The sequence below is a fragment of the Gymnogyps californianus genome, chromosome 13 (genome assembly GCF_018139145.2).
Source record: "Gymnogyps californianus isolate 813 chromosome 13, ASM1813914v2, whole genome shotgun sequence".
Lineage (NCBI taxonomy): Eukaryota > Metazoa > Chordata > Aves > Accipitriformes > Cathartidae > Gymnogyps > Gymnogyps californianus.
In genome coordinates, this window is record NC_059483.1 from 19,779,279 (window position 1) to 19,806,364 (window position 27,086).

Below are 27,086 nucleotides of genomic sequence, written 5' to 3' on the forward strand. Positions count from 1 at the left end.
TGAGGGGAGCCCCAGCCGCCCTCCCTGAGCACGGCGGGGTGGTGTACCAGCCGTGAGCACCCCCTTAACCAGGGGCCGGGTCCCCTGGGCCCCGTCAGAGCCTCGGCTGAGAGGTGGTTTGCAGACACAGCCGAGACGCCCTGACCATGGGGCTCCCGTGGGGGCTGGCAGCGACTGGGGCTGCTCCAAGGTGACCGGAGGCACCTGCTCTCCCACGGTGCTGTGGGAAGGATTTCCTCCACCCCACAGAAGCCGTGAGGGCATGCGGGTTATCCAGGGGCTTTCCGAGTGGGGGACCTCTCTGAGCCCTAAAACTCCTCTCCCGTGGGACTCCCTCTCCCCCTCATCTGCCCTCCCCAGACTTTTCTCCTCTTCAGCACCTGGTTCTGCTGCAGAGGGTCCCGTCTTGGTTTTCCTGAGCCTGAAACAGGGACTTTCCCTGCACGGGTTAAATTTTTCTTTTGCTACTGAATTTCTGTCTCCAAATGACCTGACGGAACAGCTGCCAGTGCGTGGCGGGGCTGCGGGTGACACTGAGGACAGCAGTGCAGGACTCTCTGCTGAGGTTTTTGGACACTAAGGAAGATTTCTGAGCACAGCCCCGAGGCTGGGGCAGAGCCGCAGGGGCCTCGGGCACAGCCAGCGGCCCTCCGCATCGGCACCCAGCCCTCAGCCCTTCCCTGAGGTGGGAGGTTTCCACTCCTGGGGACAGTCGGGCGAAGGCTGGGTACCGCTGCGGGACATAATGCCGCGGGCATGGGGAGGGCTGTGGCTGCTGTGTGCCCCGGTCTTGGTGGTCTTGTTGCCCCTCCGCTGGCGTGGCTCTCAGGGTATCATGGGGGGCTGCGGGGTGGGGGCAACGCAGCCCAGCCTGGCCCATCTTGGGCAGGATCTGCTGCACATTGGCCCCCCGGAGTGCCTGGGAGGTTGGTGGGGTGGATGCAGATACTCACAGAAAGCAAATATTCCGGCAAGCAAAGGATGGGATTTCCACAGGGGCTTCGCTAGAAATAATGTATATTTTGGCTTAATGATGTCAGTAAATGGCTGAATGCAAGAGAATTGCTGTTGGTTTGTGGGTGGCTTCCAGGCCAACAGGGACAAGTACAGCAAATACCTTCACAACTGGTGTTTCTCACCACTCTGGGATGAATTTTGTTAATCCAGTCTTGGAAGGACCGGGGGGAGGGCTGGGGTGGGGGCAGAGGTTAAAAGGGGAACGTAGTCCAGCTAGATTACAGTGAGATGATGGCTCCTTGCAACTCAGAGCAAGCACTCCCTTCGAAGGGACAACGGTGTGAGTGAGGGAGAGCAACCTTTGCCGCCTCCTGGACCACCACCACCGCCCGCTACCTGCGGCTGCTTTGTGGCTCCCACCTTGGTTGCACCCGGCTCGGAGCTGGAGTCTCTGGCAGATCCACAGGAGCCTGAAGGAATCCATCACTGAGTCTCATTTTGGGTTTTCTGTTGGTTTGGGGTTCTTTTTTTTTTTTTTTCTTTTCTTTTCTTTTTTACTACCGCCTTAGTTTGTGGCCTGTCTTTTTGTGGTTGGAAAGAGGAGTATCGCTAGCAGGGTGGGTTGGTCGGTTGGCCCCACGCATGATCATGTGCTTCCCTCTTCTCTCTGTCAAACGGGATGTGCTCGCCTGATCTCCCAGAACAGAGACTTTGAACAATTTGTTGTTTATATGATGTATTTATTTTTACTTGTGTTTCATGTCATTTTTTAAAAAAATAATAAATTGTAAGTTGGTATAACTGCCTGTTGTTTCTCTCTTTTTTTGGTAAAATAAATGTCAAAATTTAAAAAAGCGGTGTGGTTTGAAGTGGATCGGAGCTGAGCTGGCCATGGGCATCTCTGCAGACCCCAGGTGCCCCACTGCCAGAGCCCAGGCTCAGCAAGCAGCCGTGCCCCGCTGCCTTCAGCGGCATTTGGGCTCTGCTGACACCTCCGCAGCCACCCGGGTGAGCACCCCGCCGGGGCACCGTGCTGCTGGGGCTGCAGTGAGGAGCCCGCTGCCTCCGGAGGGGAGGGAAGCTGGGTGCACGGGTGTCCATGGCAGGGCTGGATGCTGCTGGGTGTCAGGGAACCATTTGTGAGAGCTGGCTGTTTCCTTTCTCTGTCCTCTGTGCTTATTATTGCTGCTGATAACGATTGTCATTAAGGGCCAGGGGAAAACAAGGAGAATAAATATTCTGCAGGGCGTAAATATCTTTGAGTCTCGGAGAGCCGGTGTGGGCTGCGTGCCCTCACCCCGGCATGCTTGGTGGGGCGCACGGAGAGGCAGCAGGGACTGGCAGGGTTTGAGGTAGTAACAGCGAGGCATTTTCTGCACGGGAAGCTGAGAGGTGTCTCAAAGCTGATGCCCGCGTGCGAGAAGGGCCCTGGAGAGACCGGGAAGGGAGCTGTGGGCGGCCCCAGCTCCCTCTGCCCCCCTCACAGGGGCTGGGGGTGCCTCCGCACCCGGCCGTTCTTGCTGTCCGGGGACGGGTGCTGCCACTTCTGGTGCCAGGCTTTCTGCCGCTGCCTTTCCTGGTGCCGCAGGGCGTTGCAATAGACATCCAGGCTGGTGCCCGGTGCCCCCAGGGCCCGCGGGAAGCCCTTGTAGCCCGGGTGCAGGTCAATCCGGGGCCGGGGGCTCTGGTGGGTCCCTCCTAGCTCGGGGCCCTTGTTCCGTTTGTAAGGTGGCACCTCCATGGCCTCATGCCTGATGACGCGGAGGCTGTATCTGGTGAGGGGCCGGGAGAAGGAGTGCTCCACCGCCTGGCACTCGTATGTGCCCGCGTCCTCCCTCGCCAGCTGGCGGATCAGCAGCCCTTGCTCCAGCACCGAGAAATGGCCGTTGTTCCTGACCTGGGGGAAAGGCAGAGCACTGTGGGTCAGTCTCTGGGGACTGAGCCACCCCTGCGCCCCGTCCCTGTCGCCCTGTCCCCCATACCTCACTCAGGCCCGTCTCCTCGCCGTGCCGCACCAGCCACCGGACGGTCGTCTGCGGGGAGCGTGCCAGGCACTCAAGGAAGGTTGAGTTCTTCTCCACCCCAAAAACTAGCTTCTCCATGGCAGCGGTCCCTGCATGGGGGACGCGACAGGGGAAGGGGTGAGTACCCTGCGTGGGAGCTGTGTGACAGGCAGGGAGGGAGGGCAGCACGGAGCATCCAGCATATGGTGGGCAGCACAGGGTCTGCGGCGGACGGTGCTGGTGCAGCTGGCGAGCACTGGTTTCCCAGCACCATGCCACCCACCCTCCGGGGCATTGCTGGCCCCCAGGCAGAGCTGGCTGCCTGCACTGGGGCTCCTCAGAGGGGCTGGGGCTGGCGCTCACCCTCTGCGGTGTCCTGGCACTGGCTGAGCAGGTCAGACTTTAGCACATCCTGGCAGCGGGCACGCCTGTGGGAGAGCAGACAGGGCTGTGGGGTGGCATCCACCCCGGGCTGTGGGACCCCTCCATGGCAGAGCACCCAGGGGAAAGGGGAGGGCTGGGGGGACTGGGGAGGGCTGGGGCGCTGCCCGGCAGGGTGCCAGTAGGGGTCTGGGCTGACAGGTAAAGCCTCCAGGGCCAGTGGCTTGCCCTTCCCTGCTCCGAATGCCATCCCTTTGCAGGGGGACAGCAGGGCTGGCCCAGGTGGACGCTCACCTCTTCTCAGTGAGCAGGTGAGGGGCGCAGGTCTTGCTGTCCCAGGTGCAGTAGGGGTCCCTGGCCAGGCAACAGTCGGTGCAGGTTTTGCCATAGAGCTCGCAGCGGTACAGGGAGAGCTGAAGCAGCCCATGGGTGCTGCTCACAAACAGCTCCTGCTGCTCGGGCAAGCAGAACAGTGGCAGTCAGTACCCACGGCTGGAGACCGGGGCTAGCCGGGGAACAGAGCTCCCTGCCCCATGCAGGGGTGGAGGCACTGGGAGACAGGGGGAGTGCGGGGCAGAGCCTGCCACCCCCAGACTGCCGTGGCAGGAGCCCATTGCCTAAGTGTGCAAGCCCTGTGGCCAAGGGACCCAGGCAGAGGGGCTGGGGCCAGCTGCCCTCTGTGCCCTGTCCCTTGGCTGCTTTAGGAAGAAGCAGGAGGGAGGACTCACCCGCTTTGGTGATAACTTCATGTCCAGGATGGGAGAGGGCACCTGGAGGGGAAGGAGAGGGTGCTGCAGCGGTGTTGGTCCCTCCTGGGTGCCCCAGCCTGCCAGTGGGGCTGGGACCCCAGGGTGGCAGGGTGCTGGGGACATGGCCCAGGTCCCTGGTCCCAGCTCCACCTTGTCCATGCAAGCAGCCTGAGCTGGCCCTGCTCGGTGTGGGCAGCCCAGGGCAGCCCTGCCCGGCAGCCGTGCTTTCAAACCTGGCCTCAGCCCTCCCATTGTAGGTCGGGCTCCGGTGTGCCACCCCCATGCCCCCCAGGGACTGGATGGGGACATGACTTGGCTCCGGTCCCCCTGACTCCCCTCCATGCTAACAGCATCGCCTGCTGGTCAGGGCAGGTGGGAGCCACCAGCAGGGAGGCGAGGGACCTCCCTGATAGAGGCCAGTGACTTGCTGCAGGAGCTTGCAGGGAGGATGCCACGGGGCGAGGGGAGGCTGCGTGGTCCAGCCACCGTGGTCCAGCCCTGGCCTCTCGTACCTTAGTGACGCTGATCTCCTCCAGGCTGATCACCTCTGTGCCACGGCTCACCCCACCGGCCAGCCCCACCTTCAGGACTTTACCTTCATCTGTGAACGCAGCGGGAGAAGGAGCTGTCAGGGCTCAGAGCCACCCAAGCTGGCAGGACCGGTGTGCCATACAGGCTGCCCTGTGGTGACAGCGTCCCCAGAGCTGGGGTGAGTTCCCACCTGTGCCGAGGAAGAGCACGTCGTAGTGCCGGCTCTCTGTCTCCAGCCTGTGCACCAGGAGCTGCCGCAGCCGGTAAGGTACGTTGACCCTCACCAGGACGGGCTGGCGGCCCTGCGGGTACACAGGCTCCCACATCAGCTGGTGGGTGCGCATGAAGCTGATCACCTCGTCGGGGAAGTCCTTGGTGGACTGCAGGAGGGGGTCGTACGTCTCGCTGGGGCACTGCGTGGCAACACGGGGGGCTGCATTAGGGCCAGGCCAGCCTGTCCCACTGCCCCCCACCCTGCTCCCCAGCCCCTTACCGTGCCGGGACGGGGATAGGGGACGCGGCCCTTGTATTCTACCCAGCGGTAGTCGAATCCCTCCTTGTGTGCAAAGGGACCGCTGAAGGCAGCTCTCACGGCAGCCATGGAGTAGATGCAGACGGCAGAGCCGCTGAAGACACCGCTGCGGGGGGAGCACGGGGCTGTCAGTGTCCCTACTGCTCCATGGGGACCAGACGTATGCATGCCCGCACCCCTGAGCCCACGCTGTTCCCTGTCAGCCCCAGAGTTGTGCACAGCACCCAGGGGGTGACAGGAAACCATTGGCACAGCCAGTCCAGCCTGGGGGACCGCTGGCTGTGTTGATGCCAAACCTGGTGGTTTGGCAGATGGGCTGGTGAACCAGCAGCAGGGAAAGCAGTGAAATGGCCGGTGGCCCTTCCTCTGCCAGCTGGGTGCTGGTCCTGCCCTTCTCCCCCCCAAGGGCTCCCTGTGGGGCAGCACTGGCGAGGGGCTGGGGGGGCTGGACTGTCCCACGCAGGGGCTAGCCAGAGCCCTGCTCACCTGGAGACCGTGAAGAGGCCGAAGACAAGGGGGTTCTGGGGGTCTCGGGTGCGCAGGAGGAAAACATCCTCTGCAAAGAGAGGGGTGGAGGTGAGGCACCCAGAGCTGGAGCGCCAGTCCAGGGGATGCAGGCAGGCATCCTCGATGCCATGCCCACCTCCCTGGGGCATACTGGAAGGAGCAGCCGTGGCAGAGCAGTGTTGCTCCCGGCTGCAGACCGGGCTGTGCGCTCACCGAGCTGGTCGAAGTGGGTCTCGGTGCCCTGGGGCCCAGGGATGGAACACACCAGGCGGGCCTTGAGGAACGTGCTCCAGCGGTTGATGAGGCTGCGCTTCCCGCCGACGTCGTTCTGCCGGGCACCAAGAGCCGGGCTCAGTCCAGCCTCTCCGAGCCTCCCCCGCCACCGCGCGCTCCTCCGTCCCCGCAGCAGGACACCCCCAGCCCTGAGCCCTCTGCTCTGTGGTAGGTGTGCGGTGACACCCTCATGTCCTGCTGTTGGCCCCTGCTTGGGATGCCCCTTGGCCCAGAGGAGGTAAAAGCCCACCTGGTGGGACACCCAGCCACGGCATGCTGGTCTTTGGGTGACTGACCTTGCAGACCCGGGCCACCCTGGCATGGATGTGCCGCCTCTCCCATTGCCCAGCTTCCATGGCCGTTTCACGGAAGAAGATGTAGACCTTGTCGTCGTGTGGGTTGTAGGTATCAGGGATGGCGTAGGCGCCGACAAACGCGGGCTCTGCAGGGGGAAGGAACAGCAAAACATGGCCCTGTGCCCTGACCTGACCCTGTTGTACTGCTCTTGAAAGCCCTTGGGAGCAGTGTGAGATGCTGAAGGTACGCAGGGTGCCCCATGGAGACCCTGCTACCCGGAAGGCAGAGCCCCATTCCTGGTGCTGAGGCTGCAGAGTGCGTGCTGGAGCATGGGTCCCACCAGAGGCTTCATCAGTGCTTCCCCCCGGAGAGGAGAAGGCGGCCAGACCGCTGAGCTCTGGACCCAGTGCTGGCCCCAGCCTCCCCCCAGCAGGCAGCAGAGCCCCCCGCAACCCGTGGGTCCCCCCGCTCCTACCGTGCAGCCAGTGGTCTTGGTTCTGCTCTGTCCGGATGTAGCTCTGCTCGGCCCCGTGGACCCAGGTCCGGAAGAAGGCAGCGCTGCTGCCCATGAAGTCACTGGAGGTGCCCGAATACAGCTCCCCATCTGTGGGGTCAGAGGGGGCGTGGGTGGGTTGGGGTGCCACTGCTGGAGGTACCCTGGCAGGACTCCCCTGTGTCCTCAGAGTCTCGGGGAGGGTGGAGGTGGCACAGCCTGGCTGGGAGCCTCCTCCAGACCCGTGACCCAGCATGGCTTCTAGCCCCCAGCCCGCCTAGCCCTTCCACAGCGCTGGTACGAGGCGGGCAGGCTGGTAACACCACACAACTCCATGTGTGCGCCGCTCGATCTACACCCTGCGTTCGTGATTCTGTGCAGGAACCGCGAGGTCGGGGTGAGGCAGGGCAGGACCGGGCTCTACGGGATGGCTCCTCTCACTCGCACCCGCTCGGGCACCAGCTCAGGACCGCAGCCACGTGCAGCAGAGCAGGGGTGCAGGCACCGCTGCCATTGCCTCCCAGCACAGACCATTCCCAGCGCTCCCACCTTCCAGCATTGCCTCTGCTCTCCGCTCCCTCTTACCGACGAGGAGTCCCGTGAAGGGTTCGTGGGGGCTGTACGGGCACCGTCCTCTCCCCGATTCCAAGGAGTGGGTCACCAACCGCATGGGGGGAGCCCCGGGACCCTGCCAGAGCCAAAGGGGAGATGTCAGCCCAGGGGGAGGCTGGAAACAAGCTGGGCATGTGGAGAAGAGTGGGAAGGAGGCTGGTGTGCTCAGCTCTGCGGTGAGCGGGTCCCTCAAGGGGGCTGCCAGGACCTGGTCTCGTCCCCATGGGGCACCCTGGCACTGCCAAGCCAGGGCTGCTTCTTGCCGTGTGCTGCAAGGCCATGCAGGCATCAGAGGCTGTGCTAGGCTGGCCGGCCACCCTCCCCAGGCTCCGAGGCCCTCTCCCCCCCAACTCGCTGGGGAAGAGGACGGGGACGTGCTGGAGGTCTCTTGCCACCTTCTGCAATGGGGACGTGGCTGGCCAGGGTGTCCCTCACCTTCCCCCTGGCTCCCAGCTGGATGAAGGCACAGACGGGTTGGTAGGAGCCGGTCCCGCAGGCAAACACGTGGCTCCTGTTGAAGGGCTGGAGGAGGCGGACGAAGTTGGCACACTCTGTCTGCTCAAGAGGAGATGTTGTTAGTGGTCGGAGCCCAGGTCTGGGCACTCGTACCCAGCCCCGTGGCATGACTGCTTAGGATGCAGGAGCCCAGCCAGATCCTCCCCCGGCAGCCAGTAAGCTGAGCTTAACTCCAGCTGGCTCAACACACTAGTCTCAGGCAGACCCCACGCTCCCTTTCGGGGTGATGTGGGTGTTTAATATCCATGGCAAACCGCAAAAGGCCGTGAGCCGGGGAGTGCCAGCCCTGCTTACCTCCACGTTCTTCCCCGCCAGCTGGCAATGCTCAACCTGCTCCCTGGAGGCTGGCCAGAAAATCTGCAACACAGAGAGCCCACCAATGCAGCCCCTGCTTTCCTTCGCCTGCCTGGGTCGGCTGGCTCCCATGGGCACCGGTGGGAATGGGCTCAGCCAAAAGGTGCTGCCAGGCTCAGGGACACGGCGAGGACGTGGGGCTGCTCTGCAATGGGTCTGACACCCCCCTGGGTCACCAGGGCCCGGCCGAGCTCGGCGGGCAGCCTGCCAAATAGGCTCGGAGCAAATCTGGCGTGGGGACAGAGCCTGGGTGGGCCACGGCACGCCCAGTCGGTGGGCAGGCTCTCCTGGATCCCAGCCCGTGGGAACGCCAGGCTGCAGCGCCTTAATGGGCTTTCCTTTTGTTGGGCTTGAGCTGCGCACCCCGCCAGCAGGATGTCTTGGGATGACATTAGTGGACTCGCTGCTGGAGTTGTTTTAGCTCCTGCAGCAGCAGCAGGGACTAGGTGTGATAGCAGGGCTCCGGGCACTGCCCTTCCATCCGTGCCCGGGCTCCACCCAGGTCTCCTCTCCTGGCCAAGCTGCCCTGTCCCTCCCAGCGTTGGCTTGTCCCAGCGGGGCTCAACACCGCCAGGATGGGTTGACCCCACTGATTGAGACATCCTGGTGTAAATGTGTCCCCGGTGACGTTAGAGCAGCCCAGCTCTGAGCACATCCACCTCCACACCCCGGCACTGGAACGAGGAGCGGCTCCCGGAGAGGAAGGGGCCAGCCTGGCCAGGGTCGCGCTCACACCCTCCTCCCAGCACTGACCTTCTCGGGCTCTCTGCTGGGATGGTCCAGGTGGAGCAGGAAGATGTGGTTTTTTGCTCCCACCATCAGCCAGGCCCTGTCTTCATCCACCAAGAGGGCTTGGAAATCCAGCCCATCCCCTGAGGCCAGCAAGAGGCGAGAGCTGTTGGATTTCAGCAGATCTGAGGAGCAAAGGCAGGAGAAAGAGAAACCCATCCATGAGCGACACAACAAGCAGCCAGAGGCCCCATGCTCCCCCTCTCTGGGACAGCTCTGGCTACCCATCCCTGCCCCAAGGGAATGCAACTTTCCTGCCACTGCCTTAGCAGAAAAACATCACCCTCAGTGCCCTAAAGCTCATCATGAAGCCTCCTCCCATGAGCCTACCTGGAGGAAACAGTGAGTCACCCCTACAAAGAGGAAAACTACCCTGACCTTGCCCTGGGCTGGGCTGGTTTGCTGGGCACGGGGCAGGACAGTGGTCCAGCCCGAGGAGCCCAGGTTGCTCAGCTTCCAGCCTGCCTTCCAGAGGAGCTTTTGGAGCCCCAAAGCCTCTGCACCCCGAAATCGTGGGGAGAGGGCTGAGAACAGAGGAGACTTGCCTGCTGTAACTCCCAGCCTGTTTTCCCTGGGCTTCAGATCAAGAGAGTTTACATAAAAAGGGGTTTGGCTATTTGCTGGGGCAAAGCATCCCTCCAAGGAAAGGCTGTATGGAAACACAGCCGCCACAGCCCAGTCTGGACACCTCTCTCCTCTGCCCACCCTGAAGCCTTTCAGTCTGTGAAGGGTCTGTTGGCTGCTGGGCTTTACCCCAAGCACAGGGATGAGCAGGCAGATGGGTGCGCCGGGACAGACAGACAGATGGATGGTCCGTCCCTGGCCTAAGGAGCCTGTAAGGGAAGTCCCCAGCTGTGTCCCGGGTGCCACTCCGACCCTGCACCCACTGCCCCACATTTCCCCCCTATGTCCTGAGGCACAGCCTGAACCCAGCATTAGACTGGCTCAGAAAAAGGGCTTTTAAGAGCACCCCTTTGGCAGTGCTGGAGGGAAGAGCCACCTTGCCGAGGGGGAAAGTGTGCCATGGACCCAGCGTGCTCTGTGGGGAGTGCAGAGAGGGCAGCGGGAAAGGCTCTGCTGTTCAGGCTGTAGCTCCTCCTGTGCAGAAGCCCGGGGGCGGCTAGCATGGCCCCTCTGGCACAGTTGCGGACACGTGGGTGTGCGAGAGGGACAATAAGCTCTTGACTCTTGGTTAACCACTCCTGAAACAACATCCCCAGGGCCCGCATCGGTCCGTGACGTGCAGCACCAGGTTTTGGGGCTGGCTGCCGGGGCGAGCATCCCCCAGCACAGCAGGAGCGGCTGCTGCACCGGACACGGGATCGCAGCAGCTGCCACGCCAGCGAGCGCCTGCTCCCAGGGATCAAGGCAGGGGAGACCGGCACCGAGGCGGGCCTTAGAGCTTCCAGAAATCATAACACATCGTTTTCTTCTTCAAAAGTGGTGGCATCTGGCTAGGGATAGGGTAAAGACTGGCTACACTGGCAAGGCTGCTCTTGGCTTTGGCGCTGTGCAGGGAAAGATGCAAAAATAGGGCTGTGGGAAAGGGAGATGGAAATGGGCTGCTGCTGGATGGGGTCTGGAGGGAGGTGGAGTGCGGCTGGAAAGCCAGGGTGATCTGTAAGACCCAGGCTGAAAAATTACCCAAAATCATGTGGATTGAAGCAGTGTGCCAGGAACTGAGGGAGGGAAGCTCTCCAGGGGAGCCAGTGCTGGCTGGGTGGATGGGAGCGTGGGCGGACGTGCGGCCCCGGGCGCAGGTGGGGTGTACGTGGGCACGGGCACGGCTCCGTTCAAAGGGGACCGGCTGACCCAGGAGGTTGCATCTCTCTTCCTTCCACCCCGTTTCCAGGGCAGAGGGGAAGCGAGGCCAGCGCCTGCGAGCTGGAAATGCCACTGACGTCGCTGGTCCCTGCGGGGGAAGGACCTGCTGGGCCACAGACAGCAGGCAGGGGTCCCTGCCCGGATCCACGCCGCCGCAGCCAGGCTCGCTCCCAGCTGGCGTTTCCTTCTCCCCTTCCTCCGGGGTCAGAGCTCCAGTTACTGCGGGACACAAATCCTCCTCTGCCAGGAGCTGCTCCCAGCTGTGTCAGGGAGCCCCTGGCCCTCGTCCTGCTCCCACAAAAATTGTGCACAGCCCCAGTTCACTCCCCGATACCCTCAGGTGCCCAAGGGCTCTCCTCTGGGTGCCATGGATACGGGGAAGCAGATTGCTAAGCCATTTCCCACCAGCTGAATGGGATTAACAGCTGAATTCCTGTCCCTGCCTGCGGGCCATTGTCACCACTGGGTCCCCAGCGGGCTGCTGCGCATCGCCCCGCTCCTGTGTCTGCCAACGCCCCGGGACCTGCCTGATCCAGGGGGAAATGTCAGGCAGGGCACTGGGGTTGGGGTGGGAGGGAAGGTCAAAGGTTCATCCAGTACATGAGTGTAATTAAGCAGAGTGGAGACAAGGCTGGTCCCAGGGAACGTCACCCGCTGGTCACCTTCTGACCTGCCCCAGCCCCATCCGAGGACAAGGTCAGGCAGGATGATGGAGGAGCCCTCCCTGCTGCTGTGATAGTACGTGGGAGGACCCAGGAAGGACTCACTGCCCTGCACTTGCACCATGAGACCTCTGGCAGGGTTAGTGACCACGAGGATGTGAGCCTGACTCTGTGGCACGGTTCTGCTCCCTCACCAAGGGGACGTCGAGTGCTGTAGATCCAGATCCTGTACGCAGGAAGCTGCTCTGCACAAACCAGCCTCTTCTTGCCTCCAGTCCAGCTATACGCACAAGGCATTTGATCCAAAGCCTGGCCCTTGAGGCAGGGAACCAGGCGGTCTCTGCAGCAGCTGCGCGGGTGAGCCCGGAGAAACATCCTTTCCTTTGTGTTCATTATCTCCCAAGGCCACGGTGTTTTTCTTTATGGTCGGGACCACTGTAACCGCCTTGTCCCATCCATCATCTCCGCCTGCCCCTTAGCTGCAGCACCCTCAGTGCAGGGCGACCCTGGGCTTCCTGGGGTCATAGCCGGGCTGTGCCGGAGGGCTGTCCTCTCCCCTTCCCCCAGCCATCAGACAGAACAGAGCATGGAGGAGATCCCTGAAGCCCAGGGGAAGCTTGGCACTAAATCAGACTCCAGCCCCTCACTGCCGTTGGCTGATAAGAGACGTGCCAGTGCAGCTTTTCGTGCCGATAACCAGAGACCCACCAGCCTCCCGCGCTCCTCAGCACTTGCTGCATGGTGATGGCTTCTGGATCCTGCCCGGCTGGGCTGGCTGCAGATCAAAGGCTGGCAGAAGACCCATTTGCCAACTCCTAGCTGTGCCTGCCCCGGATCATTACAGTAAGAGGAGCTGGGAGGCGTGCTGTGGTTTCGCTGAAGAGCTGCACTGCTGTATGGCCTCAGAAAACAGAGAGGCTCAGCTCCGGGCGGCATCAGGGCTGACCGAGCCTGACCCAGCTTACCCGGACGCTGCCTCTCGCACAGCGTGCTATTATAAACCTCCTCCTCGCCTCCTCGGCAGGGTGGGAGCCGCTGCTGTTGTTCCTGGCCCCATGCCCCGTGCCCCATCCTTCCTTTGCTCTCCCAGCCTTCGGCGCTGTCATTTCCTTCTCGCAAGCCTGCTTGCATCTTCTCCCCCCACCCCGCCGAGGGCCCTGCCTGCCGCCCCCATGCTGGGATCTGAGGGCAAGGCTGATCCCATAGACAGACTCTCAAAGGCCTCCTTTTATTTTTTTTTCCTAGGGGTTTTTAAACCTAAACTTCTCAAGGCATTGTGTCCTTGAACCTGCCCCGTGCTGTCCGTGAGTCACATCCCCTGCCATTGTTCGCGTTGTCCTTGAGCCCTCCTGATGCTGGGAGCTTCCTCTTCTGCCTCTGCCCAAGACTTGAGGGCTTTTGGCATGTCTGGCCCCAGCATACCGTAGGGCTTTGAAGTCAGCAGTCCCTCTGCGCTCCTGCTGCCCTAGCAGCCCTGCTCTGCCTCCTCCAGCTCCAAGGAAAGGCAGACCCTGCGCCGTGTTTCCGAGCTGGGCTATCAGCAGGGCCATCTCCCCGCAGGGATATCCTGCGTCCCTGGGAGGTCCAGCCCTCTCCAGCCACAAGCTGGGGGCATCTTCCACCTTGCTGGCTGTCCCTGCCCGGAGAGCAGCTTCTCAGGGCGATGGAGCTGGCCAAGAGGATGGCCCCAGAGCTTTGAGTGCGATGCCCAGGGGAAAGCTGCACTGCCACCTCACAGGTGTGGAGAAGGGCTGGTTGAGCCCTGCAACTGCCATGTCCAGGGCAGCACCAGGGACGTGCTGAGCTGCCTGTTCTTCAAAGCAGCTTGCTCTTTTTCACATAGGAGAAGCTGAAAGCAGGTAAATTGGCCAAGTCCATGCTGCAGGTCCACGGCAGGGTGACCAGCTGCCAGGCTAGCAGGGGTCTGCTCTAACTGCTCAGGTCATTCCCCCGCAGAGACCCTTTCCCTAGAGATTCCCTTTTTGCACTTCTCTGTTGGGCTGTGTACTGTGCTACCTGCCAGTCTGCTCTTGTTGCACCTTCAGATCACCGAAAGCAGGGCCCCCTTTGCATCAGGCACAAGAAGAGCAAACTGTGCCTCCCCTGAAGAGCTCATAATCTAAACAGACGAGACAGATGCAGGGGGGAAGGCTAAAGTGCAGCAGGGAAATGATCTGCACGGTGGATCAGTCTCTCCTCAGCAGGAAAGGACGGATAAAGGCAGAAGGGCTGAGGTGGGGCAGGACTGTGCTGGTGGGAGGCAGGGGAAGGGGCTGGCAGCACTGCCTGGGGCTCAGTGTCCCCATTGCACTGTGAGCGTGAAGACAGGGGACATTCCCCTGGGGCTGCCTAGGTCAGCTCCAGCCCAGGACACACCGTAAGATGCCCAGAGTGAGTCTGAGCAGAAGGAGACATCCCTGCTGGTCCCAGTGTCGCACTGGACCAGCGCAGGGCGTTCCCTGCTCAGCCCCCTTCTCCGATGCCAGCAGCGCCGGTGCAGCATCCTCAGGGGCTGTGCTTGGAGCTGCATCCGTGAAACATCCCGAGGGCCCAACATGTGGAGATGTTGCAGCCACAACCGCGGGGCTACTGCCTGCCTCCCCTGAGCCCTGCCTGCCCCCTTCACTCCCTGCCTGCAGGACGCTCTCCCAGCCCTCCCAAGCAAGGTGCAGACCCCAAGGAAATCCACCCTTACCTTTGTAGGCGAGGCGAAGGCGCGGGGCGTGCTGCTTCCATGCCTTGCTGCTGCCCGGCTGCTGCAGGAGGAGGCAGAGGAGGAGCGCGGCGAGGGGCAGCCTGCAGCCGGGGGCAGCGTGCATTCTGGAGCTCGGCAGCAGGGAGAGGACAGCTTGCTCTCACAGCACCATGGTCCAGCGCCGAGATGCCACCTCCACTGCCAGCTGCAAGCAGAAAAGAGGGAAGGCTGCACCGTGGCGGGCTGCGTGCGGGTCAGGACACCGTCCTGCCAGCCCCTGGCTGGGGAGGGTGCTCGGGGGACGGGGAGTGACAGCTCGGCAGGTCTGCAGGCAGCTCGTCCCCCAGAAGACGTCAGGCCAGCTGCCTGGCAGAGAGGAGCCACCAAGAGCAAGTGGCCAGCCCCCCGCACACCCACAGCGCTGCAAAATGAGCCGGGGCTGCTGTGCAGCCTGCTGCGGGGGGAGGTCACAGCCACAGCGAGCTCGGCATGCCGGGCCAGGGCGGCGAGGCACAGGCTGGGGACCCTGCAGCGCCCGCCGCAAGCGCCTCGTCAGCGTTTATCTGAGCAGAGCACCTGCAGGCTGCCAGGGGGCTGGGGCCCAGCCCTCCCTGGGGAGCGCGGGCTCGGGGGGAGACAAGGCTTGTCTCGAGGAGCTCGTGCAGCCCGAACCGGCCAGGCTGGGAAGGAAAGCGGGGGCCCAAGGAGGCGGGCGTCTCGCTGGCTGGGCTGTCCTCGCAGCCTCAGCAGTCATCGATGGTTCTGGTAGGGTGAGGAGGATTTCTGAACATCTCCATTGCCATGAGCCGCGCCGGTCCCCACTGGGACACCCTGCACCCTCCACCTCCAGGAGCTGGCAGAGCAGCTGGTGCTCACAGGGCCAGTTTGGGTACTGGGAAAGGCAGCTATGGTTGGGAGACCTGCTCACCCGCTGCCCCAGCTGCCACCCGGGAGCTCCAGAACGTTTCATGTCCAGGGACTTCAGAAGACCAGCTGTTACAGCCTGCCTAGGGGAGGTGTGCAGTGTGACACCGGTGTGCCCACGGCATGTGGTACTCAGGAGTGCTTGGATTTGAGCACCCTGGAGGTGACTGACATGAGGGAAGAGGCGACAAGTGCTTGGGGAGTAGTACACCCTCCAACAGGCTCTCAGAGCTTGGGCATCCTCTGCTAAATATCTGCTCAGACCCCAGTGTTGGGCCAGAGCCTGGTGAGGGGTCCCTAATATTCATCTTATCTCAGCTCGGGGTTAAATCTTGTCCCTCTTAGTCAAGGGGGGATTAACGTTTTGGAGCGCTGTCCATAAATGCCACTTTTGTGACCTCTTCAGCATCAGCTGTGGCTGTGTGTGTACATGATACATCACTCTGGCCGGTAGCTCTGCAAATTGCTGGGTCACCGCAGACCTCTCCAAGGCCACCAGCATCCGTTGGCTCGGGACGCTGCAGGCTGGAAGGACTCTCTTACATTTACACGCCCTCAGAGGCGCAGAGGGTTTCATGGCCTTGTCCGCCAGCTCCCACACCTCCCATGGGGAGCGGGGCTGGCCTGCCAGCTCTCAGCAATTAATTCAGGCAGTTTAGATGCTTTTTCCCTGCTTATAAATGTCCCTAAATGGCAGCTCTGACTAACTCCCCCTCTTGCTGCATATCAAGTTCTTCCAGTCCCATGGCTGAAAGATTTAAAATGAGCTTTTTGGCTCATTCCTGGCCAGAGGCTCTTGGTGCAAGGAGCAGGGGATTTCTGCCGTTCTGGCGAAGGGCTGTAGGAGGGATGGTGCAGCCAAGCCTTTCCAACTGCCTTGGTCTCTGCCTTCCACAAGAAGGAGCACTCGGCTCTGCTTAGGGAGGAGGTTTCGGGCTTGCGGAGTTGGGGTTTCTCTCCTTCCCAGCAGACAGGGAGCAGGCAGCAGCCCATCGCCGCGCTGGGGTGCAGCCCCTCGGCACAGCTCCTCTCCTGCCCATTCCCTGCCCTTGCTGCTGCCTTGCTCTCCCTCTGGCCAGCACAACCTGCTCCTGCTCTGGAGCCTTCCCCCGTCCCAGGAGGCCTGGCACCACACTGGGACCTGGATGTGACCTCCGGGTGGTGGCTGTGCCATCTTTAGTCTCTTTTTAGACTTTTTTGGGGCTGCTTTCTCAACACATCTACCCCTTTCCTGGGCAGACTTTTCTACAGGTTAACCACTGCCTAGGGAAAAAAAAACCCAAACCACAAACATGATGGGTTTAGCTAGGTTTAAATTGCTCATTGCTTGACAGATTGATTGTGGAGAGGTGGGGTTCCCAGGTAGGAACCCTACCAGCCACACTGGGGACCTGCTAACAGGCAGCGCAGCCCTCGCTTCCCCCACAAACACCTTCCCAGCAGGCAGAGGTGACGAGCGGCTTTCCTGTGCTGGGGATGCTCCAGCAATTTCAGCTCTTCCCCGTCTTCCCCGAGCTTCCCCGTTTCAGCTCAGCCATCTGCAGCAGAGTCTCCCAGACCTGTCCTGCTGACTTGTGGCCATGGCCTGAGCAAGCACTGCTATCCCGGGGGTCATCGCAAGGACGTGCCTAGGATTTGAGAGGGATTTTTTTTTTTCTTTGCCAATGTGCATTCTGTTGCTGCAGGACTCGGGAAAACGCTGACCTCTAATTGCAGCTTTCTATAAATGGAGCAGGGCCTGTGCTAGGCTTAGGTTTGGGCTAAGCCAGCCCTGAGAGGAAACTTTCACGACCCAGAGCTCCAGGGGATGCCAGGGTGGGTCAGGATTCTGCGGATGGCAGGCAGGGCACTGCTCCTGCCTCTGGGACACGCTCATGCATGGCCACGGGGCGAGCTTTAGGGATGCTTCACATGCCTGCAGCATGGGCCGGGGCGGTGGGGCAGGCATGCACGCTCCCATGTATGGCTTGGTTACACCAGCACTTTGTCTCCTCACCCTGGGGATGCCAAAGGCAGGTTTGATGGTGGCAGGAGCCACAGCCACACACAGGAGGAACGCAGAGCCCTGGCAGAGCTGGATGCAGGGTCAGAAAAGGTGAGGATCTTGCTGGAGGGGCTTGCAGTGGACAAGGAAAGAAAGAACTGTTGGAGGATAACTTCCAGTAAGAAAGGCATCCTCTATATGTCATTCTTTCACCAAGACTTCGGAGCTCCCCCCCGGTCATGCCCAGGCAGCGGTGAGGGACTCGGCACATCTGTCTCCTGACACACCGCTAAAATCCCAGCAGCAGCTCCCGATCCAGCTGTGCCTGCAGCCCTTGGCGTGGGGGCATCCCTCGCTGTGCCAGTTGGAGCAGGGACACTGGGGGAAACATGCAGCAGGGTCACGTCCCCTGCCTGTAAACCTCTGCCCAAATCTGCCTGGAGGTGAACAGCTCAGCAGAGGCAGAGTTTACACTGAGAGGGGGAGCGCGGGTGTCTAGTGGATGGAAACAAGCTGCGGATGATGAATCCAGGGTTAAATTAAACACTCCCGACAGCTTTAAATAATCAACTGTCCGGAGCTGCAACTATTTCTATCTCAGTTTGGAGAGGGAAGTGCTGATGAGGGCAGGCTGCTGGGCGAGGGGACGTCTGGGGGTTAAGATTTCATACTCCGGGCACCACAGAGCCTGAGGGGAAGGACGTGGGTGATTGCAGCCCTGTTTCGGGGGGCTGGCAGTCACCAGGAGTGCCTTGGTGTAGGTGGCATGGGTGGTGACACTGCGACGCTGGGCTGACTTTGTGCCAGCAGTCCACCAGATGCCCTGGTCCCAGCGGTCACCCTGTGCCCTCCCCTCCCTCCCCTTCCACCAGTAACCTGCAGAAGTCCAAGAGGTTTAAGGCTCTGGGCTGTCATCTAGAGTCACTGTTTCATGGCATGATGCTGAATTTTTCCTTTGGAGACAAAGTCCCCTGTAAAGTCTTGCTGGAGACTGAGCAGCACAGGGAAAAGACAAATCCCTTCTGTTTGAGACATGCGGGTATCGGAGGGAATTGTTTACCCGTGAAAGCACCGATTTCCTCCTGACAACACCTGTTTGCTGCGATGCCGCGAGTAGTGTAAAACAGCCCAAATTTCAGAGGGGGAAGGGCCCTGGCAGTGGATTTATCAGGCTACGGGTTATCTCCCAAGAGGGAAGAGCATGCTGAACTCGAGCCCTTCAGCGATCCTGCGGCACTAACAGCAGCCCCCCGTGCTGCCTCCTTGCCCAGCGCAGCCCGCCATGTGCTCCACCACTTTCACAGGCCCCGATTGTGTCCCAGCTAATCCCCACACGCCATTTGCAGCCTAGTGCCTTCTTCAGTTACACTGCGGGGCTGGCCGGGCCATGGGCAGGAGGTGAAATACTGGCCCCCAGCAGCTGGGGACCTCAAGGGAAAGGAGCAGGGGGGAGGAGAGGGGCTGCACTCTGGTGTCAGCATTCAGCCGCAGTGACCCTCCCCGCGGGGGGATGGAAACGCCGTGCTAGAACTCGCTGTGAGAGGGGAGAGCCTTGGGGAGCTGAGACCCCCTCCATGGGGCTGGCACTGCCCGAGGCTCCCGAGCAGCCAAGCCCTGGCTCCCAGACCCGAGCCCCACGCTCTTGAGACTGTCCTGCCTCCTGCCGCAGAAGTCCTGGGTGCGGGTAGTCCCCTCTCTGCCTGGGAGGGCAGGTACCGCTCTGCAACTTTTGGGAGCCGGGAGAAAGGAGTCTCACCCTGGCAGAGAAACTGAGGGGCAAAGCCAGGCAAGGAGGTCCAGCAGACAGGACAGCCGTGCCCTGCCATCAGGGAGTCTCCTCCTCTCCCGTGCCGTCCCACGGCTCAGCCCGGGTGCTCGTCCCTGCACGCGCATCTGCAGGTTAGTTGGGTGCACGCCGCGTGGTCTGTGCCGTGCAAACATGGGGCCACGTGTGCAGGGAGCGTGCACAGCTGGAGCTGTTGGTCGTGTGCCTTGGCGTGCCCCCCTGCCCGTGGCTGTCCCTCCTCCTAAGGTGCTGCCTGCCCCCCTTCCTGCCCACGCAGGCACAGAAACCCTCCCTGCTCAGCCCAGGGCTTTGGTTGTTCCTCTCCATCCCGCGCAGGATGATGGATGCCCCAGCAGCTGCAGGGAGAGGCAGCTGTCGTCCTTCTCCAACCAGGAGGACAAAGCCACCGGGGCGGGCCCTCGGCTCCCCCCCTGCCTTCCCCCAGAGCTGCCTGGCCAGGGCAGGACCAACACTGGGGAAGCCTGTGGTGCTGAGCTGTTTGTGGGGGGAAGACGTGTTGCTCCTGCAGCATGACACCAGAGTTGGGACCGCAAAAGCCAGCGCCAGATCTCGGGTGGCATCAGCACCACGGTGTGCCCTGAGAAATGGCAGGGTTTCAGTGAATCCCTCAGTAACACAGGTCACACGTGCCCACACGGAGCCCCAGAGATCGAGGGGGAGCAGATTTTGGGGGGTTTGAATGGAGGAATTGTTGAACAGCAGCAGAAGGCTGAGGTTGCTCAAGCTTTGCCTGTGTTTCTCTGCCATTACATGGCAAGGCTGGCCAGCAGGCTCCCTTCCAGCCGGGACATCTCCCAACATCCTCCTACACTCCCGCCTCCTGAGATTAAAGCCCACAATTGCAGTTAGCCCCAGATCACCCTTCCTTGCCAACCACCACTGCCGAAGCGTGCCAAGCGCCGCGAGCGGGAAGGAATGAGTCCCAGCTGCTGCCGGCACATCGCGGACCTTCGGCACATCACCCCTGCCAGGCAGGGGGGCTCCTTGCTAACGGGTACCGGCTGATAACGGCGATGGGGCAGGGACAGCTCTGTGGTCTGGGTGGTATCAGGGGGACTTCACTGCCTGCGGTGACACTTCAGAGCATCAGGGTCAGGGACCCTGTCAGGGACCATTCCTGGTCCCTGAGACCTGGCATGTCACATTAAGCGCACGCCAGCTGCGCCGCCGCACAAACACAGACCTTAGCCTCTGCAGCTCCTTTTCCTCCTCCTCTGTTGCATGGACAAAGCGGTGTCCTTCCCGGGCTGTGAACCCACCCGTCAGCGCTGCCCCGGACCCCGGCAGAGCCCAGCTGTCTGCCCTGCTGTGCAGACAGGAGTTTTCTCTCTGCTTGGGGCCTTGGTAGGTGGGAGCCAGGCTCAGCTCCTTATCTTTAGTAAATCTTTACATTTGGAAGAGCAAATACAGCATCTCCTCTAACAGTGTTCATCTCCCTGAAGTTTCAGTAGCTTAAGGTATGCTCCGGTTGGGACCGCATCCTTTGAAAGCAAACGGGAATTACCAAGCTCAAGGCTGGCCAGGATATTAATAACTGTTTATGAAGGGATAAGGAGCTGGCTTCACTTAACATCCTGCTAATCCCTTTCTCGGGGGGCTGCTGGCTCAGCCCCTACCTTTCCCTTGCTACTGAGAGAGAGAGGTGAAGCCTTCTCTGGCTTGGCTCTCGGGCGTTGGGCTGGGAAGGTGGCCCAGCAGCCGGGCTTGTCTCACTGCACGGTGACGGGCACAGTGATGGGCTGGCTTGGCCTGTGCTTTCAGGCAGCAAGTCCCACAGGGCTTTTTGGTGTTCCTGAACATGCTGCTTGAGCCAGGTAGTGCCAGTTGAGGAACCTCCACCATTCCTGCCTCTAATTCACCCCAAGGGCATGCAGCACCAGGGAGGTAGCAAGTCCAGGGTGCAGAGAAAGCCAGATGGAGATGCAGCGCAATTGCACTTTGCAACTCTGCTCTCACCTAAAATGCTGCCAGAGTACAGGCAGCTTCCAGTGCCACCGGACTGCTGAGTCTGGGCAAATATACCTCAGGGAAAACCTAGGCAGGCAGGGACTTCTTAGGACTCTACACACCCTCCGGCTCTCTCCTTGCGTACCAGCGCCACATTTCCCCACCTCTGTTCACAGCTTTCGTGCCTGCATCCCCAGCACAGAGCAGTGCTGAGGTCCTGCTGCCAAGCCCCAGCTCAGGCCAGCAGCTGCGGGATGCTGCCCAGGCCAGGGCTCCCGGCACGGGCAAACCACACCAGGATGCCAGCTGGCAGCGGCACAGAGGCCAATTCAGAGGAAGAAGGCTGGGCTCCTCCCCAGACAAAGCGCAGGGTCAGGGAGGTGGGATAAGAGTGGAGCAAGTGTGTCTGACGCTGGGCAGCAGCCGTACAGCTCATCTCAGCCCAGCCAGGACTGACTTGGCGTATTAAACTCCAGATTAACTTGGTGTATTAAACTCTGGATGGACTTGGCATATTAAACTCCCAACCTGCCTCCTCATGCAATTGAGAAGCTTGAAATTCTTTCACGTTTGGGAAGGGGCTTGCCACCCTCTGATGTCGTGTTAGAGAAAAAGTACCCAAATAAGGTAGCGAAGAGGCTCGGTGCTGCCCGCTCCGCTGCCAGGCCAGCTCCCCAAAGCCTCAGGAGTCCCCAGAGGCAGCGCCGCATTCCTCAGAGCCATTTATACCACGATGCTGCCCGCCGGCTGAAACCCACCCGTGTCACCTGTCCGCCACATGGCCTGACATTCAATACAGCCCTCGGGAGGCTCGGGAGCTCTGCCCCACTCAGGAGCCCTTCTCTGGGCTTCAGACTTTCCAAGCTGGATCTGGGTGAATCACACACATGCTAAAACCTGGCAGGGGCTCCCAGGCCAGGAGTCAGCATGGACTCTAGCCAGGAACAGGTTTACTAATGCTTCTTGTCGCAGGCTGGCTGAAAAGCCTCTGCTGGGGAGGGGGGCTGGGTGACACCCAGGGTTTTTATACAGAGCTTGCCAGCTCTGGGTCACCAGCTCGAACCTGGGCAGGCTCAGCCATCACCTAGTGTCACGGGCTGCTGGTCCTTTGGTGGACCCTGGAAAAGAAGTGGTGGGCTTGGTCAGGGTCCTGGTGGGCACGTAGCAACATCCTAGGGGGCCTCTCTGAAGTCCCCCAGCAGAGAGCCAAGGGCTGGAGACGGCTCCATCCCCAGGGGTGTCTCATGAGAGAACCAGCCCTGGGGAGCGCAGAAGCATCCCTGCTCCCTGGACAGGCAGGCTGCAGTCTTTTCCAGCACTCCCAAGCCAGAGCCTATTGCTACCTTAAGTTGCCAAGGCATTTTGCAGCAAACCTGCACAATTTGTAACACGCATTTTCTTCATTCACAGTGGGATTGTTACTTTCCACCTCCAGACCTATTGGGCAGAGATGCTCAGCACCTCTCAGAGAGCTGTTGGCTTCACCGCATTTCCCCAGCTATGATCCCAGGGCCATTCCAGGCGGGAGCTGGCTGTGCAGCACCTGCTCCGCTGCTCAGTGACCCGGCTCATCCGCTTCACCATTGCCAGCCAGTGACACAGCTGCCGGTCACACTCCCAGGGCCTCTCGCTGTCCCAGCCGGGGCCGCCCGCCTCCCCCGACACTTGAAAGCTCTGCAATGTTTTCTTTTCATCAACGGGAGCCCTGCTCTCTGCTCTCCCTGGCCCACTGCACTAATTGGAACAGGCTGGGCAGGCGTGGGGGCTTTGCCGGAGAAAGTATTTTAATGAGGATGGAGGGCGCCTGCACTGTTATCTGCTTCTTCTCAGAGCCTCTTGGCTGGGCTCCTCGGTAATTACAGCCTGGATTGCCGGGTAAACTCTCTGGCTTACAAGCCTTGGACCCCTGCAGAGCACCACGCTCCAGCAGCCTCCTCGATGGGCTGCCCTCCGCTCCGGCACGCTGCTCGGGGAGCCAAGGGACACATCTTTGCCTGGCGGTGAGCTCCCGAGTGGCTGAGCAACCTCGCAGTCCCCACCCCAGCAGCTCTGCTGTGGCGAAGGGAGTTGTCTGGAGCAAGGCTGCAGCTTCTGTGCAGGGTATTTCCTAGGCTCAGTGACCGGCAGAGGCACTGCGGATGGACGCCGGGCCGTTCACCCCAGCTGGCTGCTCATTCATTCTTCCCCAGAAGACACCAGGTCAGCTCCAGGCTGAGTTGAAGATGAAGGCACATCTGTCAGGGGTTGGGGCAGGTCAGCCGCTGGTCGGCTGCCGAGGGGAACCAGGGCGACTGCTGGCAGCAGCATGCTCTAAGAAGGCAGACAGCTCCCCTTGTTGCAATCGTTTAACCGGCTAGCCAAAGCAGAGATAACCCAGCCCAGTGGATGGTCCCGAGTGGAGGCACCTCTTCACGGCACGGCTCCCTCTGCCAGTATCCCCAGCTGGCCAGTGCAGCCCAGAAGCAACCGCTGCCACGTACCACGCCCAAGGCACTGCTCCCAGGACACACCCTTCCTGCCCAACCCCTATTGCGTGTGAAGGCCTCTCAGTCCTCCGTGTACTCATCTGCACAGCATCCCGCTGTGGAAGGCCACCGTGGCTGTCGTTATTCCAGTGTGGAGCTGAGGCACAGATGGACTAAGAAGTGACCTGCCCACGGCCAAACAGGAACCGTAGCAGGGCAGGGATTGACCCCAAGTGTCCCATCTTCCTCCAAACAGCAGTTCATCCTCCTACAGCACAGACCAGCTCAGCACTAAGCCTGACTCTACCACCACCCATGCACGAGCGAGCGTGTCACTCCAGCACACGGTGGCAGAGCTGTCACCACCCGCCTGTGTGGGAGCACGCACCGTGGGAAGACCAGCTCTTCTCTCAGTGGACAATGGACAGATTGAAACCGAAAGCCTTTTTTTTTTTTTTTTTCACACTACAAAGTGCTCAGGCCAAATTAGCTGACATCAGTGGTCTCCTCCTGGAAAACAGGGAAATAAACCTGAACTCAACGGTGGGAGAAGCAGAGTAGTTCCTGCGCACAATAAATGGCAGCTCGCCAGCGCGCGAGACGAGAACAATAACCCCACACGGCCGTGTGCTTGTGAGCGGCATTGTTTTAGGGAAACCATATCCTGGGCAGGCTCCCAAGTCTACTGGGAGTGACGTTGGCCACCATTGTGCTCCGTGCCATGCCATCCCGCTGGCGGAGCTGGGTTGTGCCGGCCCGCAGCACGCGCGTGGCGTGCCTGCAGGCACAGCGGAGCCGGGGGTGGTTCGGGGGGAACGTGGGGTCACTGAGTGTGGAGTTGGCAGAGCCCAAATATCCTACAGTGCCCACATGGGGGAATAATAAAGGCTTACCTCTGCCAGGAATATGGAGTGCTCCCTCCTGGGTACCACAAAATCACTGTCATTCCTTGGCATCTAGCTACAAGTAGATGCTGGGTGTTTATGGCTGTGATTTGGGATAATCTAGTCTTTAGGGAGGCAGAATGACTTGGTCCCCTGTGCCGTGAGCCCAGCTCTGCAACCTTACGCTGGCCATTTTGCCACTCTGTGCTTCAGTTCCCCAGGCAAAAAGAGTCGGAGACGGTACAGCCAGCTGCTGTGAGCAGGGCAGGATTGAGAAGTAGGCGTGGAAGCGATGGGTGGCTCGCAGGCAGCAGAGAGGACCAAAGCTGGAGACCCAGTCCAGACCAGGCAACGCTGTTCTCACCCTCTTTCCTGTTGCAGCCTGTCCTCTGCAGGAGCTCCTTGCCACCCCAAGCAGGGTGGAGTGGGATCTCCTGAGCAGACCTCCTCCCAGAGGAGGGCTCCTCAAAGAGGGCAGGTGAGGCTGGGTATGTCCCCCCATTCCCCGTCCAAAAGCCATTCCCAGCTGCCCCCAGGGCCAGGGGGTTACTCAGCTGACTGATCTTTGTCTTTGCTTTCAACACCAGGTTTGTAACTACGCAAGCGAGTGCCTGTAAAGACCTAATTACCCCATGCTCTCAAAGCCGCCTCTCACTGTAATCCCAGCTGGAGTGGGGATAGACCAAACTTGGAGGAAGAGGCAGCTCCGAGAGTCCGGGAGCCAAGGTTTACAATAAATCTTCACCCTTGCTGTAAACAGCCCCTGAGAGGGTGTCACAGGAGCACAGCAGAGAGCGAGGCAGCCAGAAACCCTCACCGGCGAGAACATCTGCCAGCCCTGCTGGCTCAAGGGCTTGGTTTGGCAAAAGAGCATCGTTAGCAGTGAGTCCTGCCGAGGACCTCGGGCTTGGCTCCCGCTCCCTCTGCTTGAGCTCAGCGCTGCTTGGCAGCCCCTCAGCCTGGCATTGCCTCTCATCTAGCCAGCCGAGATGGCTCAGACCGTGGCACCCCCTCTCTGGCCTCCACGCACAAGCACATTGGTATTTGGGAGAACAACTTACATCCTTGCGGGTTTCCTGTTTAAATCTCAACCTAAGGAACCGGAGCAAACGATCCCTGTCTTGCATCCTTGTGGAATTTGGTGAGATTAGATTAGGGATGAATTCTTCCCATATTTCTTATAGAGCTGATATCTCTGCCCTGGCTTTCAGATTGACTTCCCCATCCCCGGCTCATAAATCACAGGAGTGTTTGTGTCTCTGTCATTTTCAATACTGTTAACTCTGCAGGAGAAATCTATACGTCACAGCAACCCATCATGTCAAGTCAGTGACCCATCGGGGCTGCCAGACCCCCCTCCCTTTGAAGGCTGTGCGAGGCCCGGCCAGCAGAAAGCTGGGACACGCTCCACTTGGCAAAGAGAAAGCTCCCCGCGGCTTGCGCGCGGGTCGCGTGGCCGGCATGTGTGCGGGATAGCTGCAATTCTGTGAGCAACTCTCCTACAGCACTTTCCCCTCTTCCCTTGGGCACACGGCTGCATCAAAAAATGCTGGTTTCCAGCTTAGCAGAAATTTCGTGCCAGTGCTCGGCGGCCGGATGAATGCAGCGGTTCCTTATGGGCAATACACTGCTTAACTAAACGCAGCCATGGCAGCAACCTGAGGCTTGGGGCTTACCGAAGCCCAGCTATGCCCTGCCTGTTAGGTGCCTCCTGATGATTGCCAGTGGTCAGTGCATCCCTTGGCCAGGCTGCCTGGCTGCCGTGTAGGACTGCCGCACACTTTCAGGAGCTGTAATTCATGCCAGAGGTGTCTTATTTCAAGGATAGGAAGAAATAACCCTCTTTGTCTTAATTTAAGTTTGTCAAGTGCTTTGTTATTTTTTTCTAGACATAAAGAAACATTTAGTCTTCTCCCTCCCACCCTCACCCTGAGTATCACAACCCCATTGTGCTGAAACATCCACCCATCGCTTTCAAGACGCTTGAGGCATCCCAACTCCCAGCCATCCCTATCCAGGCTCTGCAATGCTTCCAAGCAGAAGGATCATTAGTTAAACAACTCCTTTGGAGAGCACCCGGCATTTCTCAGGCTCTGCTTCTTTTCTGCCTGCTATATTGTATGTCTCGAGGTTTCTGAGAGCTGAGGCACTGCAGAGAGGGAGGTTGAAGAAGTACCATTTCCCTGTCCCGACAGATTTCATGCAGCCCGAGCAGGGGACAATTCCCCCCACGGACCAGGGAGACTGTTTTTTCTCCTCGGACCAAGGCTGTCACAACCGCTCAGAGGCAAATGATTGATTTTTATCTGGGGGGTGGGGGAAATCTGACAAAGCTGTCTTTGAGCAGTGGAAAAGTCCCCAGCATGGGCTAGGCGTTTAGGACAATTTGTCCAATATGGGATTTTTGGGCTGTTAAACCTTAGCAGCAAAGCAGAGCATCGAAGTCAAGGAGCCCCAGAAAAAAACAGCTCTGGAGACAGAGAGCTTTACCATAGCAATAAAACCTCCTAGAATCCAAGTTAAGGCATTAATAGATATAACCATAAAAGATTATTACCACAAACTTTTCATTGCATACTATGGCAAACTGAGCGGCAGAATAAGCTCCGCTCTCTCTGTAGGAGCTGGGAAAAGACAAGTCACTCATGAGTTGCTCTGCACACAGATATAAAGTGCAACGAAGCAGACCATAAAAGCAGACGAGTTTACAGCGGGTCAGACCTGCTTCAGCCACCCGGGCTGAGCTGCTCCCACTGGGAACGCTACCCCAGCCGCCTCTCCCGGGGAGAGAAACGAGGCAGCCTAGTCCAGCCTTGGGCTGCCAAGCTTATGAACAATCAAAACCATCTCTCGGCTACTCACCCGCCAAGGAGCCTGCGGGATCTCAGCAGCGATGAGCC

At 60.2% G+C, this 27,086-nt stretch overlaps 1 protein-coding gene across 1 annotated transcript; it reads right to left on the reverse strand.

The window, feature by feature from the left end:
• Positions 1 to 1,540: 1,540 nt before the first annotated feature.
• Positions 1,541 to 27,086, reverse strand: SEMA3F (semaphorin 3F). The gene is made up of 18 exons (XM_050904441.1): positions 27,049 to 27,086; positions 14,176 to 14,380; positions 8,959 to 9,119; positions 8,146 to 8,208; positions 7,771 to 7,890; positions 7,309 to 7,411; positions 6,706 to 6,834; positions 6,230 to 6,375; positions 5,874 to 5,988; positions 5,640 to 5,709; positions 5,115 to 5,259; positions 4,812 to 5,034; positions 4,603 to 4,691; positions 4,070 to 4,111; positions 3,636 to 3,793; positions 3,324 to 3,388; positions 2,940 to 3,070; positions 1,541 to 2,854 (listed from the first exon to the last, which is right to left on the reverse strand). Exons 2-18 carry the CDS (start codon positions 14,297 to 14,299, stop codon positions 2,438 to 2,440), a joined length of 2,301 nt encoding a protein of 766 aa, XP_050760398.1. The 5' UTR covers positions 14,300 to 14,380; positions 27,049 to 27,086; the 3' UTR covers positions 1,541 to 2,437.